This window comes from Montipora foliosa, chromosome 14, assembly GCF_036669935.1.
Source record: "Montipora foliosa isolate CH-2021 chromosome 14, ASM3666993v2, whole genome shotgun sequence".
NCBI classification, from domain to species: domain Eukaryota; kingdom Metazoa; phylum Cnidaria; class Anthozoa; order Scleractinia; family Acroporidae; genus Montipora; species Montipora foliosa.
Genome location: NC_090882.1, coordinates 5,846,770 through 5,865,264, shown reverse-complemented (window position 1 = coordinate 5,865,264; position 18,495 = coordinate 5,846,770). Strand labels below are relative to the sequence as shown.

The following is an 18,495-nucleotide window of genomic DNA, read 5'->3' as shown; positions in this document are numbered from 1 at the left end:
GCAGTGATTACCCATGATGCCCTCAAGAGCGTGAACTGATCTTTTGAGGAGGTGGGGAAACCGTGAATATTCTCTAGCAAACTTAGTCGTGAATATTATAAGTTTGTCAAAGAGTTGAAAAAAAAATCATCAGAAAGTCGCAACAAATGTTTTGCTCAAAGTAAAACAAAAACGTTTTGCCATTTCTATTCTTTTTGTATCAAATTCTGCAAGAGGTGTTTTGCATCTTTGAAATATTTTATAATTTTACAGGCTGTGTATACTTCTTTGTCGATGGTTTAAGTTTGTGGAGGAGGCTGTTTTTCATTCCCTGGAGGCACTGAGTCAAGAAACGAGATACTTATTTTCCATTAAGTAAAGTAGCGTAATTCATTTCATTGTGCTATTTGCCTAACTAATTGTTTTGCCGATTAAGTAACCTGTGCTGCGTATTTGGCTTTCACCTTCGGAATGGTTATAAAATAGACTACTTCGACGGTTTGGCAGCCATTTTGATTTCTATTGTTTAAAAAGGTATTATGGGATACTCAGAGGAAAATTAATATGTATTTGCCCCTTGGGCATCCCATAATAGCCATTGGACCAATGGAATTCAAAATGGCCGCCGCATCGTCGTTAGTCTATCGGTGTCAAGGTTCAATGGAACAGAAACCAAACTTGTCGAGTCGCACACATTTCAGGCATCCAAATTCATATCAGTTAACACATTTAGATGTCAGCCGACTTCTCACCATCGTGTTAACTATATTTCCAGCGGCTTGTGCTATCGGAATATGTTTTGTGGAATATAGTATGATCTTCTTTATTATCTTCGTTGAAGGGTCAGCTGATGCAAATTCGCATCGAACACCATTTTTCACTGAGACAAGTTACTTTAAATCATCACTTAAACGTAGAATCTAATGAAACCCGAGAGGATCGAAACAGATTTCAAGCAAATAAACTCCACGCATAATTTTAATTTGAGGTGGAGGTAGACGCTTTCAACTAATAAAACTAGTGTACAGGTCGGCACGGTCCCGCTGTGTCCCTTAAATTAAACACGTATCGCAAATACACAGATTTGCTTGGTGTCAGTCGAACAAAAAGGTCATCCTATACCCCATTCACACCAACAAGACATGTTTAATTAAACTTGGTTTAACAAAATAAAAATCAGTCACAGAAAAATGTAGGACTGGCTTTTCCATGAGATTCAGGTTTGTTTCAACACATGCTTTGACCTTGTACTAAATTCGTAGTCGACAAAAGTCAGTAAACATGATTTAAAAGAAAACACTTTGAAATCGTGTTTAACTAAACATGTTTAAAACATGTTTAAGGTTTGGTGTGAATTGGGCATTAGGCTGTGAACGACCTTTTAACTAAACTTTTGAACGTGATCTTGGTTCTCCTTTCTTGTTGACGTTCCATGCTCACGAGCATTCAAGTGTTTGAAGAGTTTAAAAGGATGTTTCACTTAAGCATTTAAAAGTTATTTTATCCTGTTTTCGTAAAAAAGTAAATCAACTTCGTCCACCCACGATACAAGCAATTTCTTTCAAAATAACGAAATGTTCGTTACGTTTGGGGATTTTACAGCAACTTTTCGAGAAAAGTCAGTTATATTATTTTCTATTGATTTTCTTTCTATTTCTTTCTCCGTTTGTGCAAAAACCTATTGACACTGATCCCCGATTAAATGCAAACCGGAGTTTGGATTTTGTCCTTCAAAAAAGCGATAACAATGTAACTTTAGGCTAAAGGAAAACAAAAGTCTAAATCAAAATGGAAAGGCTTTCCTTGAGGAAACTCTTTTGAATCAGTAAAGAAACTGCAACTTAATTTGGCTTTCAATTCGTTAAATCATTCGTAACGGAGAAATGAACTAGAAGAAATGAAAGCATCAAGTTAAAGCTTGTGAGGCCATTGACAGAAAGAAACGAAAACATCTCGAAGTAAACGTAGAAGGGTTTGAGAAACAACGAATGAGGAGTGGTGCAGTTGATCACTGGACAAATCTAGTTGGTGAAAAGAGCGAAACTCGAACCCAGAACGTCTTGAGTACAAAGCCGTATCACCACCAACTACATCTCACCACAAACAATTCCATGTTCTTTTTCAATATTATGACTGATTTCGTTTGAATTGCAGAGGTAAACTTTCTACTTTCGTAACCAGAAGAAGTGATATGTTTTTGTAGATTGTTTAACCACTTACCACTGGAGCGCTGGATTATCGTAAATTCCATTAATCACAAGAAGAAGAAATAAGGCGATGGGCCAATCAGAATTCGAGAAAAATTCGCACAACCTGCTGAAAAGCGCGGGAAAATACGCTCGTGCAACTGAGGATTTGTTATTGGTTTTTCTTTTTATTGGTTAAGAATGTGGCTTGAGATTATTAAGCCAATCAGTGATCGTGCTAGACACAATCGCGTAATTACGTTTCACAAACAGTTGAAATTGCTCTTATCCCAAGTACCTGAGTTTTGTTCGCTTCTTTTTAAGCACTTAAAAATTACTTTACTTTCCCTGTAGGAAAAGCAGATGCTCCCCTCTTGAACATACTTGAACAGTATAAGTCCTCTCTCTCTAGAACGCCTTCGTTGATTTGAATTTTTCTTATCATTATACAGAAACGAAAAATACAACAAAACATAGCTGGTTCACTTTTAAGAAGCTTTTGTGGTACTTAAAAGGTCATTGGATTTCATGGGAGTGGCAAAAGACAAAGGACTAGATTGACTAGAATGGTGATTTCCATTTCTCCTTTCATTTCTTAAATATTCGCGTTTAAATTGCCATAAAAAAAGGCAAGACAATAGAGTTTCATATCAGAAACTTCCACAAAAAAGTCCTTATAAAGAAAAGTTACGCCTTTTAATCCCAAGAATTTGTTTTACATCTTGTCTTTTTGAGATGATTGTTGAACGTAGCGAACTCACTCTAGTCTCGTGTTTTCGATTGGACGTGCAACATGAAATCTCATAGTGTGACCTTTCAAATGAAAGTTTGAAAGCAGTTCTTTCCGGTGGTACTGTTTATTGTGCAATACACTGAAGGTGTTGCTAACGTTTGAGTCTGTGGATGAAATCCTTAAGTGTGGCCATTCAAATGAAAGCTACTGAGCAGTACTCTACTGATACAGTTTGTTATGCTATACAAGGGGTTCTAACCTTTGGAACTAGAGATGAACTGAACACGATCTCAATGAGAGCAGTTTTTTGTTATATTGTCGTGATTCTTTATGAATGAGAACATGAAAAATCTCTACGACTGTGATCACTTCGGTTAGAAGTCCTTTAGCAACGTTTCAAGCGTTCATGCGAGTTGACAGTTCTGTAGAATTTTTAATTTGTGGGGGATTGAGAAGGCTGATGCGCAATCTGTTATCTTAAAACGAATTCTCATGTTACTCTCTCAGAATAGTGCAGTAACCAGAGTAATAGCTTCAGTATTACGCGAATGTCTTTTCAAGAGAGAGGCTGTGTAAACAGTCCTTTGTTCTCAAAGGCAAAGATGAATAACAATGAATTAGGTATGCTGTAATGAACAAAAACCGCCCAAAAATATAAAAGAGCGTAAAACCGACGGCCTTCGAAACAAAGCGTTGGGGATTATGATTTTGTTTTTCCCAATGGCAACTTCTTGGATTAATTTCCGGTGCTACAAAAGAAGCGATAACCTTTTAAGCGTGGAACGGATTGGAAGTAAAAATGAGCTTAAGTTGGCTCCTTGATGCATGCTTGCTTTTTCGATGTGTAGAGTTAATGGGGGTAATCTTGGAAGGAGACCTTTGCAACTTTTTTTCTCTCCTTTTGTTGCATCATGGAGTTCTTTTTCTTTGTCGATGGAGTATCTTTTTAAATGCAATGCAAGGTTATTTTCAAGCTGTTCGCTTTAACAGGTGACAAAAGTAGTTAATACCCAATGCACTTCTTTGTCTTCACGCGAGAAAGAAAAAAAAAAACAAAACGGCGAAATACCATATTACTTCTGAAAACTCAATCCTAATGCAAAAACGCAAAATTTCTTTCGGAAAATTCAGTGAAAAATTTTAGCTTAACTCGTGCAATTGTGTTTAGGGTTGAAGACAGCGTGCATAGAATATTGATTATTTTTAAAGTTGAATTAGACGAAGAATTACTCGCGCGAGATACGATCCAAATTGACCGGGAACTTAACCAGTAATCAGTAGAGTCGTTGGTTGCTTTTTTCAAACTCTGTCCACAACATTTACGCGGAAAACCTTTGCGCTAAAATATGTTTCCAAGACAACCAATGGGTAATTGTTACATTCGCTTTAATGATGTTGCTTTGCAGCTTGCTACATGTCACTTGCCATGCGTCAGAAAGTGAAGACCTCTGACTTAAGTCAACAAACAAACACACACACATGTTGCAAGACCTTGAAGATCGTAGGACGAATACCTGGCATAAGTCCCCAGTGGATATTTAAGACCTTATTAATCCCTTTCTCTTCCAGATGACAAAGTATTATTAAAAGACAATTTTTTCCACACTTAAATTTGTGATCACATAGAAAAGAGTTCATGAAAGGGAATAATGAAATTGTATAGGTGGCTCGGCGTTTCCTAAACTACCATCAAGCCTAATAAAGCTGTTTGCTTAAAAAAACCACCGTGGCAATAAATCTCACTTGTTAGGTTACGAATTTAAAGAGCATGAAAAATGGAGAGAGATGCACGAAAAACTGGACAGAAATTCTTTGACCTTTTGATGAAGAATTGGGGAACCTTATGCTGCATATGGGTTTTACGGAGAAAGATGCTTTTATCTTCTTGAAAATTCGCGTAGGTAGGACAATTCGTGACACTAGGAAAACTTTCATTTAACTTTTCTTAGAAGAGTAAACTTTGTCGGTTTTCCATGTTGGTGCTCTTGAATAGTGTTTGAGCCGCAAATATGCCAGTGTTTCATTAAAAACAAAAATATTTTTTGCCGACAAAGAGAACATCATTTTGTTGCAAACAAATAACAAAGGGCACAGCACTGAACTATTGACAGAAAAACGAGCAAACTGCTAAATCCGAGAGGAATAACAATGCGTAAAAAGAACGCTGATAGACGAGACAAGTCAAACATTTACCCAATGTCAAGAAAGGTGAAATGTTTAGCATAAAAATGCCATTTGTCATTAACCAATCGTTGGCGAGAAAGAGAGGCTTGTTCAACGTGCTTGTGAATTTTAATTGGACGAGGACACTTTGACGAAACCTGTATAATGCACAAAGTTTCGCCGTAGAAGGGTCAGTTTTAGTGCAAGCACAGACGGTTGTAGTTTCGACTAGCGACCGACCACTAGCGTTTGCCTCGGAGGGCCTTGATTTATCTCACGGGGAAATTAATATTTTTCTCTAAAGCAGTAACGTAAAGTTAAGCGTTAGCTGATACAGGTAAGCCGGCCTTCTTTTTGCGGAAACTTCCTTTGGCTTTATATTAAGTTATCGCAGAAAACTTGCGTCACTCCTAGAATTGTAAGAGAATGGTAAGACTTCGGAAGTCTAAAGCCGTGTACTTGATAGACTTAGCAGACATCCTGCAAGTTGCAGTTTTTTTTGAGAGCTGTGCTCAGTTTAGACATTGCAAAAATCACAAGGTAAACACTTGTTCTGTTAGTTGTCCAAATGTTGATACGGCTCCAGTCGTTTGGGTTTGAACAGTTTTAAAAGAAAAACACTAACCTATGTAAACGCGGCTTCATTTTCTTCTTTACAAGCCGATAAGTGGTAAAGTTACTACGCTAAAATATACTGTGATGGCAATTGACGCCCATGTTCCTTCTTCTGCAAGTTCCTCGAAAGATTTGACGAAGAGTATCTTCTCTCTCAATTCGCGCGCCAACGACTTTTTGCAAACCGTGGTTATGAAAGCAAACAAACGAAGGAGCTTTCGCGCAATGAGATACCTTGTCGTTTGAAAGTTATATCTGTAATGTTTAACCAAGCAATTTTTTACAAATCTTTGTATTTAGCTTTTTTCTGAAGCCAATATTTGGACTATATTGTTGGCCGATGTTTGTAAATTTGGCCGGATTGTGTGCCGAAGAAAAGCGAACTGTATACGGAACTAAGTCGACGAAAACACACAGCTTCGCTAGGGTGGCGAACTTGCCGAGCTCTGCAGCTTTGTATCCGGCTTTTAAGGCCACTAGAATAAAGTCAAAAATTGCCATGAAGTAAGTGTACAATCTGTGATGTGCTGTTGGACTATCTTGTAAAGGGATCTGACTCTGAAAAAGGTAGTGATAGTTTTAAGTACTTCATTATGATTAGCCCCCGAGGGCAAACAGCGATCTTTATTTTTCGTCATTGATTCTGAAGATAAAATCAGATATAGCTAAAGTTATTTGCCTTGAGAAAACTCAGCCAGCAACTTGAGCGCTACACTAAGGCAGCGTTGCGTCTGGTTAGCTTGGATTTTCGAGAAGTAAGCTGGCAATTTCAACTTTGGTGAAGAAGAAGACATGTTTTTTCGTGCCGCACGTAGCGAGTGAAAATCGCTTGAACTTTAAAGACACGTTCGTCGCCGGAAAACCATTGTATATCTTGTGGATCACAATCCACCTCTTTCTATCAGCGCCCACTTGTAGGCAAGAATTAACTACCGCAGAATTTCAGGAATATTTTCCTTTCCTGTCTGTGGCGTATAACCTGTCAACATTTCCTTAAATTTGACTAAGTTTAAACCCCATCAGTTGTGTCGTATCAAGTGCTTATGGCCTCCCAGCTCCTAAATGGATTTCTTCTTAAGCAACTTCAGGTCCCAAAATATTCACTTAACTGTTAATTTTTGTCTGTATAAAGAATAACAATTACTCCAAGACATGGTACTCATATGGATGCAAACTGTTTACTCGTTTTCAGTTTTTAATATGTAGAAGCTATGACACGCTTTCATTCTTTTTTTTCAATTATGTGTCAACTAACCTCGTTGATCAACGAGTTGTTCGCATTCGCTGGGACGTTTAAGAGAACTCTAGCCAAAAATTTCGTAATCGAGCTAAGCAAGCGACATTTGTTTATATTTGTTAAGTCACAGACGACAAATTAAAATTTTAAGCTCATTTTCCAAACTGAAGGAAGACTTTCCAAACATGACAGCTCTCTTCCTTATTAGAAAAGTGAAATATCTTATTTACATCACCAAATCCTTTGGCAAGAAACCAGAAACATATAAAAAAAGTCACAGTCCGTAGGACTCTTGGTTGGGTCCTTAATATTGCTGAGAATTTTGGCGGGTTCCAATGTCATACCATTAAAGATAGGTAAGAATTTTAATGAAAGTTTGCAGAAACTTTGGACAATTGCGAAGATGAGATCGTACCAATTAGTTTTACACTTCAATTGCGGGTCGGCTGTCGATAATATAAATTTCCTTTCGTTATTAAATGAAAAGAACAAGTTGAGAACGATTAGCGGAAAACCAACATGCGCAAGGTTATAACGAAAGCTTGCTGTGACAGGTGTGTCAGAAATTAAGTGTTGACCACAACATTCGATTCCTTCCTTATGCACAACCAAACTACGCAGTCGACAATAAATAATTGTGCGTCGTGAGTAATCAGTGATAAATATTTCGAGTGAGTTACACACCTTGCATTTTAATAAAGTTGCGAGGCTTGTAACTATCACTTAAAATTTGCAAAGGAAGCCGACATGCGAAGAATGACGCATCCTAATTGAGGTGTATTTTTTCTTATTGAAAATCCTCGCCCTTGCTAACGGCTTTGCACATTAATAGCATTGGTAATTTATAGTAGAGCCAATTAGAATACTCAAGAAATCATGCTAAACAAACCGCGATGGTTTTCGGATTTCTAAGTTGTGCGGAGTGCATGAGTTATTTTTCATTGTCGCGAATGCGCTCGTTGAATTTGAGGAGCTTTACTCAAAATAATGCCTTTTCCGTGAGGCGAAACGGACACTCTTCTTTATTACCCCACAACAGGCAATAAGACCAAAATCACCAACACCATTGAGCATAAGCTATTTCGCCGTTAAAGATAATGTTGCCGGCGCCAAGTAAACATTTTAAATTCTGCATAATTGAAACTACTCCATTGGTTTGGGGAATGATCGAAAGTCTCTCTTACGTGAAGAAAGTTCCTTAATTTACATGTAGAGGTGGAGATCTCGGGGCGCAAACATTTAAAGAAGAACCCTCAAACACTGACTATCGGAAACAACCAAATAATGTCTGTTTGCGAGCTGAGCAATGTTAAGTTGCTCGGTCAATACTTAAGCTCTGTTCGATTGCTCATTTTATGAACATACGTATTCACCCGTGGCGTAGACTTGCGCGCTACATCAAACATATTTAATTGTGTTACGGGTTTCTAGTCTGTTATAAACTCATAAAATATCGAAAATATGGGCGTTTGACACTTAAATTCAATCCTGTCGGCAAGGAGTCTATTTAGATCATTACAAATTCTTGTCGTGATAAAATAATCGCGCCTCATCTACAGCTGTCGCAAGAGGCACCTGGAAATAGCCTTTGTAAAATGATTGACGCTTGGCGAATTTGTTAATTAATTGCTTTAGTTTCCGGAAATGAGAAATTGGATTCTAGAAATTCTGCATTTTTGCTGTGTTCCCACGCGCTGTGGAGACCACAGAAAAAGTCGTTGATTATTATCATAATCCAGCACGCGTGCTGTAGAAGGGATAGACACATTCTTAACAAAAATATTTACTGTGTGAACAGTTCACTTGTTGTCCGCGCCTTTCATTTATCGATTCATTCAATTAACTCATCGGATTGAACGAAAGTTTATTGTAGCAAAACTTACAGAAAAAAAAAATTACAGAAAAAAAAAAACTCCCTTCGTGCGTTTCTTTCCCGGACGAATTTCGTATGGGGCTGAAAAAACTCAGCCCAATCGGAGCCACAAGATAATACCTATCCTAGCAACGAGAAAATGGAACAGGTGATTTTTCTTGTCGTGAAGTCGGAACAGACGCGCGCTAAATTGGCGTGTCATTCCTCAAAACAGAAGAAGCCCTAGAAAAAAGAGAAGGAAAAAACTTGGGCTTCCAGTGGTACTAATTGCTTTTGTTTAAGGAATTTATTCCTTGCAGTTGTTATGCTAATTGCAGAGACCAACACAGAGTTGACAGCATCTAGGTTACATCTTCGCTCCGGAAGAATGCTAAGCGCTCCCTTTTTTTTTAAAGCGGTCACTCTGTTTTTTGACGTTAACTATTTGATAAGTCGTATGCTAAATTACGTGGCTTTTAAGGTGTTGTGTGGTGACGCAAAGGAGCTTTTACCGCTTCTGTCGAACTCCTTCCTGTCCTTTCACAGTTTATCAGCACCCTTGCATCTAGCATCGTTAATGTTTAGCTTATCCCGCGCGAACTGTGACCTTCTTTTGGTGTTGACATTAAAGATGCGAGATAGGGACGAATCGTAGAGAATCCTATCGAAATAATTGTATTTGCTCATAAATTATGAAACGGCAATTTGTTTGGGAGCCTTCGTGATCGACAGGCGATAATGGACCCCATGAGTTTTAATAAAATGTCGACCCACGGGTGGTCGCAAAGGCCCTTATGTCAACATACGGCGAAAAAGGCACCAAAGGGCTTTCCCATGGCACAATGACTTGGGAGGGGCTTACAGACACGTCATGTTGAACGTGTTTACGTACTGTCACTAAAAATAAAACTTCTTTATTGCTAGGCAGAAAGAGTAATCTACACTGGTCACCGCCATCGGAGGACGTAACGGGACGGTACGAAACGACGGCCGCAAGTCAGTTCAGTTGCAAAAGAGTTTAGCGAAGACGAGAGCCGGTTGCAGCGTAGAAAAGAACAAGTCGACACCATGATGGAAGCGATGAATCCCAGCAACACAGGGGCTGGTTTGGGAGTTGGAAATCCACAAACTCACGGTCATCCTCCCATGGACGACGGGAAGAGCAAGCAAGCGAAGGAGAAAGTCTATCGCCGGAGCTACACTCATGCGAAGCCGCCATACTCGTATATCTCCCTCATAACTATGGCCATCCAACAGTCACCTAACAAGATGCTAACGCTAAGCGAGATCTATCAATTTATAATGGACTTATTTCCGTTCTACAGACAAAACCAACAGCGATGGCAGAACTCGATTCGGCATAGCCTGTCGTTCAACGACTGCTTCGTTAAAGTTCCTCGTTCGCCCGACAGACCTGGCAAGGGAAGTTACTGGACACTGCATCCAGACTGTGGAAATATGTTCGAGAACGGCTGTTATCTTCGCCGACAGAAACGCTTCAAGGCGGACAAAAAACCGAGCCTTAGTGACCTTCCAAAACCCGGTTTGCTCAGTCCCGTAGTCTCGTCGATGCACCATCAGAAAGTGCAAGGACCGAAGAGTTTAGGCGCACCAGGTTTTCTCGCCCCGTCTCCGTACAGCGCTATGAGTGCAATGGGGATGGGCATGGGTGCGATGGGGTCAATGTCAATGAACAAATCTTTCAACCATCCCTTCGCCATCAAGAACATCATTGCATCCGACCATGAAGCGGATCTCAGAGGCTTCGACCCGATGCACTTCAGCCCTTACCACCCCGCGGGAATGTCTTCCTCTATGTCTTCTCTAGGACTTCCTAAACCGTACGATTCTAACCCCATCACGACAGAGCCGAGCCCATATTACCAAGGATGCGTGTTTACACCTTCGAGTTGTGCGGGAATCGCCGGGTTTTCGAACCTATCGTGAACTGAACTTATTTATCCATCATCGGGACATGGGGACAGTTGCATTTAAGTCGGGTCGCTCTGGAGTGTACCCTAATTGTGTTCTCTTCGATGATACAATTCACCGTCTTATATCAATTTAAAAACTTTCGAGCTGATTTAGTTGATTCTTTAAAAACAATGATATCAAACAGACGTCTTTACGAGCGTAAACTAAACGGAAGAATAGGGTAGAGCTAAAAATCAAAGGAAAATTTTATGAGAGATAAGAAAAGTGTTAAGAAGTATACCATTTTACGGTTTTAGTCATTCGGCCGTGCATTTTGTGATCGTATTAGAGTAGCTAAAAGAGAGCAAACTGATGTAAAGAAGAAATCAAAATATTTTGAAACTAAATTGGCATGAGGACGTGATCGATTGTGTTAACTTTTGGGACAAATAGAGAAATTCGCTTCATCCATATCATTGCAAAGGCACTCCAAAGCCCTTAGTTAGAGATTTTGTGTTGTTGGGCAAACCTGTCTTTCTACGCAACCGAGATATTTGGCGCAGTCAAGTTCTACGGTAGTCGGCGATCGACTGTGTATTTAACACTATAGTTACTATTATTTATACAAGCAGGAAGGGTTTTGTAAATTTACAGTCTCGCCTAAACAGGAGTTTGTTAGCTCATGAAATAAATTTTTAACGAACAGTTATCTCGAAGTCTTTGTTGTTTTCCACAGCGCGGCTGTGGCGAAAATTGGAGCTTGTTCAGTGAAAAGCAAACGCAAATTAATAATTTATCGGTTGGCATCTCAAGCCAACAACCATCAAAAGCGAGGATTTTTTAATTAAAAATAATCAACAGATCGACGTTTGGCGTAACGTTTCTGACAAAAGCTTGCCAAAACGGGCGAGATGAAATCTTTTGGGGAAGATCGCCATTACGAAAGACGCGGGCGAAATAAAGATATTCCAGCGCCACACAGAAACGTGCCCTTTTTGCGGTCCCTATACGATTGTAAACTTGTGTGACACCCCTTACGAAGTGTGAAAATCACTTTACACGCCGTAATCGAATTTTGAGAGAGTTTTCTTCTGGTTAAAACAGGTAGTCAAGGTGCTAAAAACAGCTCACCTACACAAACGCGGTGGCTTTAAGAAGACACGCACCATCTGCCGTGATCACTCTTTCCAAATTTGTCCCATAGCTTTCGCTAGCGACCTCGATTCTCTCTTTGCTTGGAATAGCTGCAATCAAAACACGAGATGTATTGAGGAGGTTGCTTGCCATTTTCAAACAAAACCCTCATAGAGATGAAGCGTTGATAGATGGGAGGTCGAGTTGACTCAGCGCGCGTGTTTCATTCTCGAGCTCCTGTCAGGTCGTTCACGCAAACTTTCCAAACAGGCAAACAGAAAGTGAATGGCTCTTTTCCACAACAAGCCAATCTTTCGTAAACTTTAGAACCTGTGTTTGGAGAAGTCCTCTTTCGGGGGATCAAATTTCTTGAAAGGGTTCTTAACTGCTCGAAAAGTCGCCTAGCTTGTTAGTTTAAACACAACCTTATATACACAGAAAGCTAGGCTTTATTGGTTCAAAAAATACATTGTGATTGATAACAACGCATTGAACCGCGCATAGCAAGTCGCGTAAATCTTGAGCTCTTTGTATTTCAACTTGGGACATCGTTAAGGTACGCTGGAGCTGTTCCTGTCAGGTGCTATCGAACAACAGACGGGCCTTCGAGAAAGGTAACGGAGCAACTTTTCTTGTAAAGGGCATATTGTCATCCCGAATTGAACGTGACGAAGAAGAAAGCTGTGCGATCATTAAGTTTGTCGGCGATGGTTTTGGTCACAGTTTTCCTAATTCTTTAATGGTGATCAAAACTTTCCTGTTTCCTCGTTTAAGATTGAGCCTATAGTGTGCTTCCAAGATAGAGCGCTCCTTTCGACTTTGAAAATCACCTTTGCCCGTCTTTGCCGCCCTTTTGAGTGGCTTGTTTCCCATCGTAAGCGGATTAAAAACTAAAAAGTGAAATTCGTCAATGATCACGACGTATTTAAGCACAACAAGACAGGTTTAATTCGAATTCAAATTCGCCCGTCTTCGCGCTTTGATGAGGTGTCACTACGGATGTGAAGTCGATCGATTTGAACAAAACCAGCATGGGAAAACGCGGCTTGATGCATTTCTTTCAGAAGTGATGCCTTTTCCATTAAGGTTACCAATCGATTTTTAGTCTCCTAAAGGTGATCCCGACTTTAAATGTAACGATTACATCTGTCGAGGTACGTACACATTAGAGTTTGACTTCGGGCCCGCGAGAGGGAAATAAATCATGAAATTTTACTTGTATTTCGCATACCGTGAAATAAGTTTTGTGCCTGACTTTCCGCTTTCTTACAAAGCAGTTTCAAGTGTCAATTCGGAAACGAAAAGTAGAAAACGAAATCCGTTCATAGAATCATTAAATTTGTAATGTGTTTATCACCTTTAGCCGGCAGGAGGAACGTTTTGAAAATCCGGAAGGTGCCATTAGCAACGACAGCTTCCCGCGTATCTTGGAAGATATGAAACACGAACAGTTTGCAACGAATTAGGGTTGGGGTTTCACCGCATGCGTTTTGGTCGGGGGCGGAATTTAAGGAAAGAGTTGCGGAAAAGTCTTATTTTCTAATTATTTCAATTCGCTTTATTTTTGCAGAGGATTGGCAGAGGCCTTGTTGAAACGGCCCAAGATGAAGCGAAGCGGCATCTCGCGCTTGGTTCGAAAGGAATTCAAAGCACTGAATTTTAAAATATCGAAAAGAAGGTAAGCGTGAACGTTGATGGGGGAACAATAGCTCTTTGTTCGAAAATTACAAGTTACACGGGCAGTATTAACACAGAACGGTTCATTCAAAATTATTACAGGTTAATTCGTGTTGCAAGGCGGCCCACGGTGAATTAGTCATTTTAGTTAAGGGAATTTTCATTGCCAACGTTGAAGTTAAAAGCATCACTGAATAGAATGTTTATTTGTTTTCCTTCGGTAAATTATGTGTGAAAAAAGAACTTTGTTTCTTCGCTGAATCAAAGGGCATCAGCGACACGAACGCTAGAATGAATCCTCTTGCCTTCGTTGAACAGTCGAGTTGGTTGTGTTCGTTCAACAGTCAAATTCGCAGAGGTTCTATTTTTGTCTCCACAACACTTAAGCTTGTAGATAAAATGATACATACCGACCTTGTACTATATCTTAATGGTTTTTTACTTACATTATATGAATGGGTTGAACTCATTTTAAAATCACTTTTGGCTGAAATGATAGCAGTGGACTGAGATGATCTAGACATGAGAAGTGTCTTTATCCGAATAACTTCCTTTTCTTACCACTTCTTGTATTACAAGAGTTTTGTTTTAGTAAAAAATTTAATCGATAAGAAAGCTTTTGTTAAGAATCTCCTCCTTCGTAGCATTGTGCTATAGTTTGTGGCTTTATCTGACAATGTACTGAATAAAAAAATTGGGGTATCTTGTTTTCAACATCTGTAAAAGTTGCTACGAGATAAGCGTTCACTTTCCTCGAAACCGCTTGAACTGGTACCATCAACTTCACAGCCTAAATTTCCTTTCTGACGTTATCTAAACTGGCGGCTGCTGTAATTTATTGCAAAAGCAACGGTGCTCTCTTTCATTCTGACATTAAAGTGTGGTTCTCTTTCATCAAGGCTGGTTCTAGATAGATTACTCCCAGAGATGGATTCGGAGATATTACGAGCTCATCTTAAAACCGCGGCTCGCCGAATTGGCGTGTAAATTTATCCGGTAATGCAATTTGCGTTCCTTGAAGGGTTGCCCAACAAAGCGAAACTTGAAACCCAGTCGATATTTTCGTTGAATATTTCCGAGACACGCGCCTGTCTAAGCTGTGAACGGGGAAAATGACTGTAGCTCGCAAACAACACGACCACCCATCTTGAATGAGTGTCCTCCCATATCCTTGCATAAACGGTGTTTTCATTAAGGTCACACCTTGTTTAGCTTTCTAACCTGAAAAAATAACTGTGCTGACGTTTGAAAAGCTTCGTCACAACATATGCCGTTTCGGTCATGTTTCATTTCTTTGAGATTAGCGTCCAGGAAGGAAGCCAAGAAAACAGAGAAAGGAAATGGCGACATTAGCCGCGGACAGAGCGGTTGTAGAAAATGGGAGCTCTGACTTAACCACTCCGACCGCTGTCATTAAAGTCCTTGAGATATCAAAAAAAAATCGATAACAATAAACCAAGATTCTGTTGTTGCCAGTTGCCAGCAGTAAAGACTGCTATTTATGTCTTTTGATGAAAAAGCTAGGATTTCGAACAGTCATGTATCTGCGTCGTGTTCCACTGACAAATCCATGATCAACAGCGTCACTTTGCAAAATAAAATTTCGTCGGACCGACATTATACCCCACTGACAACCTAGAGTAGAAACCTTCTACAATATTTTCTTTTCTAGTAAATAGTTTCAACTCGAGCCAAGTTTACAAGTTTGCTGAATGAGTGCAAACTTTCAAAACCAGTGATTCAACTTGATGAGTCAAATATTTGCACGCCACACAGTTAACTGCTGCCTAAGAGAAAATATTGATTGGTACACAACTCATCCAACTGAGCTATAAACGGGTTCAGTCACACTCGGTTCTCTGTCAAGCCGAGAAGCGCCCGCTTCCAGTTTGCTTCAAGGTTTCAATGCTGTCTCGGCGTTAGAAACTTCATCGTTTGTAATGAAAGCGACTTACAAGCGGAGTTGCCAAGTTGCATCAGTTAACGAGCGCTGCCCTTGAGCGGTGATTCAAGTTCAAATTTCTAAGGCGTTTGATGTTTTTCTTTGTGGTTTAGTGGCTGACTGAAAGAGACATTTTTGTTGGTAACCAGAAGTGAATTTGAGATCTGCTGAAAATTGAGAAGTTGGGCACACGTGGAGTTGACACGAACAAAGAGTTTGAAAGGTAGGGTAAACGTTGTTTTTCCTCATTGATCACCGTTCCACGACTGAAGAACGGATGAGGATTAAAGGTTGAGAATATTGTTAGAAATTAATACCATAAAAGTAGTTCTTGGTCTAGATCTATGTCCCAGAAACCGTACTCCAGTAACAAAATATATCGCAGTCAAAAGGAAACTTAATACACAACTCTTTCTTCTTAAAAAGTTTACTTCGTCGGTTTAAGCTTACCATTAATTCACGAAAAAACTTAATACTTATTTGTCATTTCATGAACCTTATGATAGTCTTATAACTGAACTAGGTAAATGCATAGATGAAGCATTTCAACCTTGCTTTGAAATTATTCTAGTACTTGAAAATTAGCTTAGGTTTTCCATTTTAGTTCTAACAAGATTTGTCAAGTTGCATCATCAACTAATTTCTTTGAAGAAGCTAGACTAGCATCAGTTTCACCAGGTTGTTTACTGTTACGAACTTGACAAAACTCGCTCGCTTCTCAGGTCTTTGGTTTTAAAATTACATGGCCAACATAATCAAAAGCCAATTTTTTTCCAAGATATTTTCTGAGATATTTTCTATTGATATTTCTAAAGGTGGGAACAACTTGGTAGGAAGAGAAGTAAATGGGCTTGGCTTCAGTGATTGTGCAAGCTGGGCGTCTCGAACGATAAATTGAAACTCATTGCGTTTATTGGTAGTTTTCTGAGAGAATTTCTGGTCAAGAGTAAGCCATACAAAATAAGGGTTATATTTTCCCGACTTTTTTGCTTTTGAAGAACAGTGATAATCATTGATGTGGGAGAAAATTTTAGCAAACAAATAAATATGGAGAAAAATGTCACTTTATTTGACCATTGAGCAAGTTGAAAAGGTTCGAATTGGTAACGCTGACAAGGCTGAAGATATCTCCAAACAAAGTTAAGCAAGAAATAGCATGGATAAAAAAACATGCAGTGGAGCTAAACCATGAAAAAAATAGCCTTTTTTCGCAGAGGGAGTAATACAATAGCTTTTAGCCGAAACCTTCAACATGGATTCTTGGTTGAATGTCCTCAAAGATTTGGCAATAAAGCAAGGTTTTCAGGTTTTTTGTTGCTGTTTTTGCAAAAGAGAGTTGTTTATTTGGATGGCGTCTTGTGGTTAAGATAAAGCAGGAATTTTCTAGTTTTCATTTTCGAAAGAATTATATGGCCCATGACTGAAGAACTTTCTTCCAAGTACTGAGCTGTTTTAGCAGCTGTCATGCTAAAACTACAATTCCTTTCCCTTCTAAAACTTTCATCCCAAGGCTCAAAGTTTGTAAAACACTTTTATGTAAAATAATACTTAGAAAGAAATTTTATAGGGGGATTTAATTTTATTTTTATGCTAAAGAGTAAAAGTTTTGTCTTGCAAAAGACACGACCCATTTCAAACAAATGACAAGTTTGCATAGTGCTTGACAAAATAGATGATTCTGACCCTGTTTTCGTCGGGATCTTTTCAATTTCTTCTGCATTAAAATCTTTATTTCTCTTTGAGTTTACAAAGAGCTTGTTTTCTTCGAGAGCTATTTTCATTTCTAATTTAGGAGCTTCAAAAATATGGATAATTTGAATGTGTGTTTGAGGAAGACGCCATCAATTGTCGGTCATATTTTTACCTTGTTTGCGAAGGCTTTAAACAAAACACTTTCTACTTGGCAACCAAAATTTGTTACAGAAAGGCGTCAAGTTACGGAGAATCAAACCAATTTTCCTTTTTTCCTATAAGAATTTCTCATTTTTTATTTGCCTCCTAAAAAGGCAGACTGGTATAACTTTTCTGTATCATCTAATAAACTTTTTGTCATTGCAGATCCTACCAAAGGTTCTTAGGAGAACAGCGAAAATTCATGGGAAGGACAGATCAGTATGCAATTCAGAGGTTTACTTATTGTTCCATCTGTAACCCAATACGAGTCAAGAATGTTCTTTTACCAAAGAACATATTTAATGCGTGAAATTTGACTAAGGTTCTGATCTTTAAAATCGATGCAATTCAATTGGACATCGGAAGTCAGTATATATAGGCTATAGTATTAAGACTGTTGTGGTCGTGTTGGTACCATACTGCCGTGCTTAAAATTTTCATCCTAGAAGAAAAAGCTTCGTTCATTTTTCTCTCAAGGAAATCCCTGGGTCAATTTCATGGGATTACCACAGCAAAGTTTAATAAAGATTTAAGCCACTGCTTCTGTGAAAGTTAATCCTTACTCATCTCATCACTTTTTGCATCTAATTGAAGAAATCTCCAAATAATGCACGCACGAAACTATCCCGAAAAATGATCCTTAGGTTTCGAAACGTCCCTTGAGGCTATTTAATTTAGTTTAATTGGCGAAAAACTTTAGTTCCTTAGAAAATACACTTCTACTTTGTTTCAAATGAAGCTATATCAAGACGAAATATGCACGTATTCCTAATAGCTAGATTTTCGGATGTTAGCGCTGCAATGTGATCAGGAGAGTTTTTTTTTTCGAGTATTACAAGGTTTAAATCTAATTTAGAAGTTACAGAATTCTAACTTGAAAAAATACTATTTTTTTGCCTCTTTGATCAGAAATAAAATCCCCGTTAAATCTCAAGATGGAAAAACTATAAATAAGTCTTTTGTCTGCAACTTTGAAGCACTTTAGACTAGGGTGTTTTGCCAGCGTCGAGTTAACTTCTTAAATACAAACAGTGAAATGTGAAACAGGTACAGTTGACTCAAGTTTATTTCCCTCCATAAATTGCTAGGAAAATATTTTAGTTGTCGTTAACAAGTCAGCATTTAGGCCAAGTTTGTTTTAAGTCTTGGGTAATCGTTTACTTAGGCTCA

General features: G+C 38.8%; 1 protein-coding gene across 4 annotated transcripts in view; it reads left to right on the top strand.

Moving 5' to 3' along the window:
• The window catches only part of LOC137985152 (forkhead box protein A2-A-like), a 29,848-nt gene extending 11,984 nt beyond the window's left edge, over window positions 1-17,864 (top strand). Inside the window, exons 1-5 of one of the 4 annotated variants that reach the window (XM_068832653.1) lie at window positions 5,237-5,398; window positions 9,694-12,427; window positions 13,384-13,491; window positions 15,546-15,655; window positions 17,491-17,864. In XM_068832653.1, coding sequence (XP_068688754.1) covers window positions 9,834-10,712 — 879 coding nt within the window. In that variant the 5' untranslated portion in view covers window positions 5,237-5,398; window positions 9,694-9,833 and the 3' untranslated portion in view covers window positions 10,713-12,427; window positions 13,384-13,491; window positions 15,546-15,655; window positions 17,491-17,864. Of the gene's footprint in view, window positions 1-5,236; window positions 5,399-7,253; window positions 7,270-9,689; window positions 12,428-13,383; window positions 13,492-15,545; window positions 15,656-17,490 lie in introns of those variants that run through there. The other 3 variants (XM_068832652.1, XM_068832655.1, XM_068832654.1) reach the window with 3 other exon arrangements.
• The last annotated feature ends 631 nt before the right edge of the window (window positions 17,865-18,495 follow it).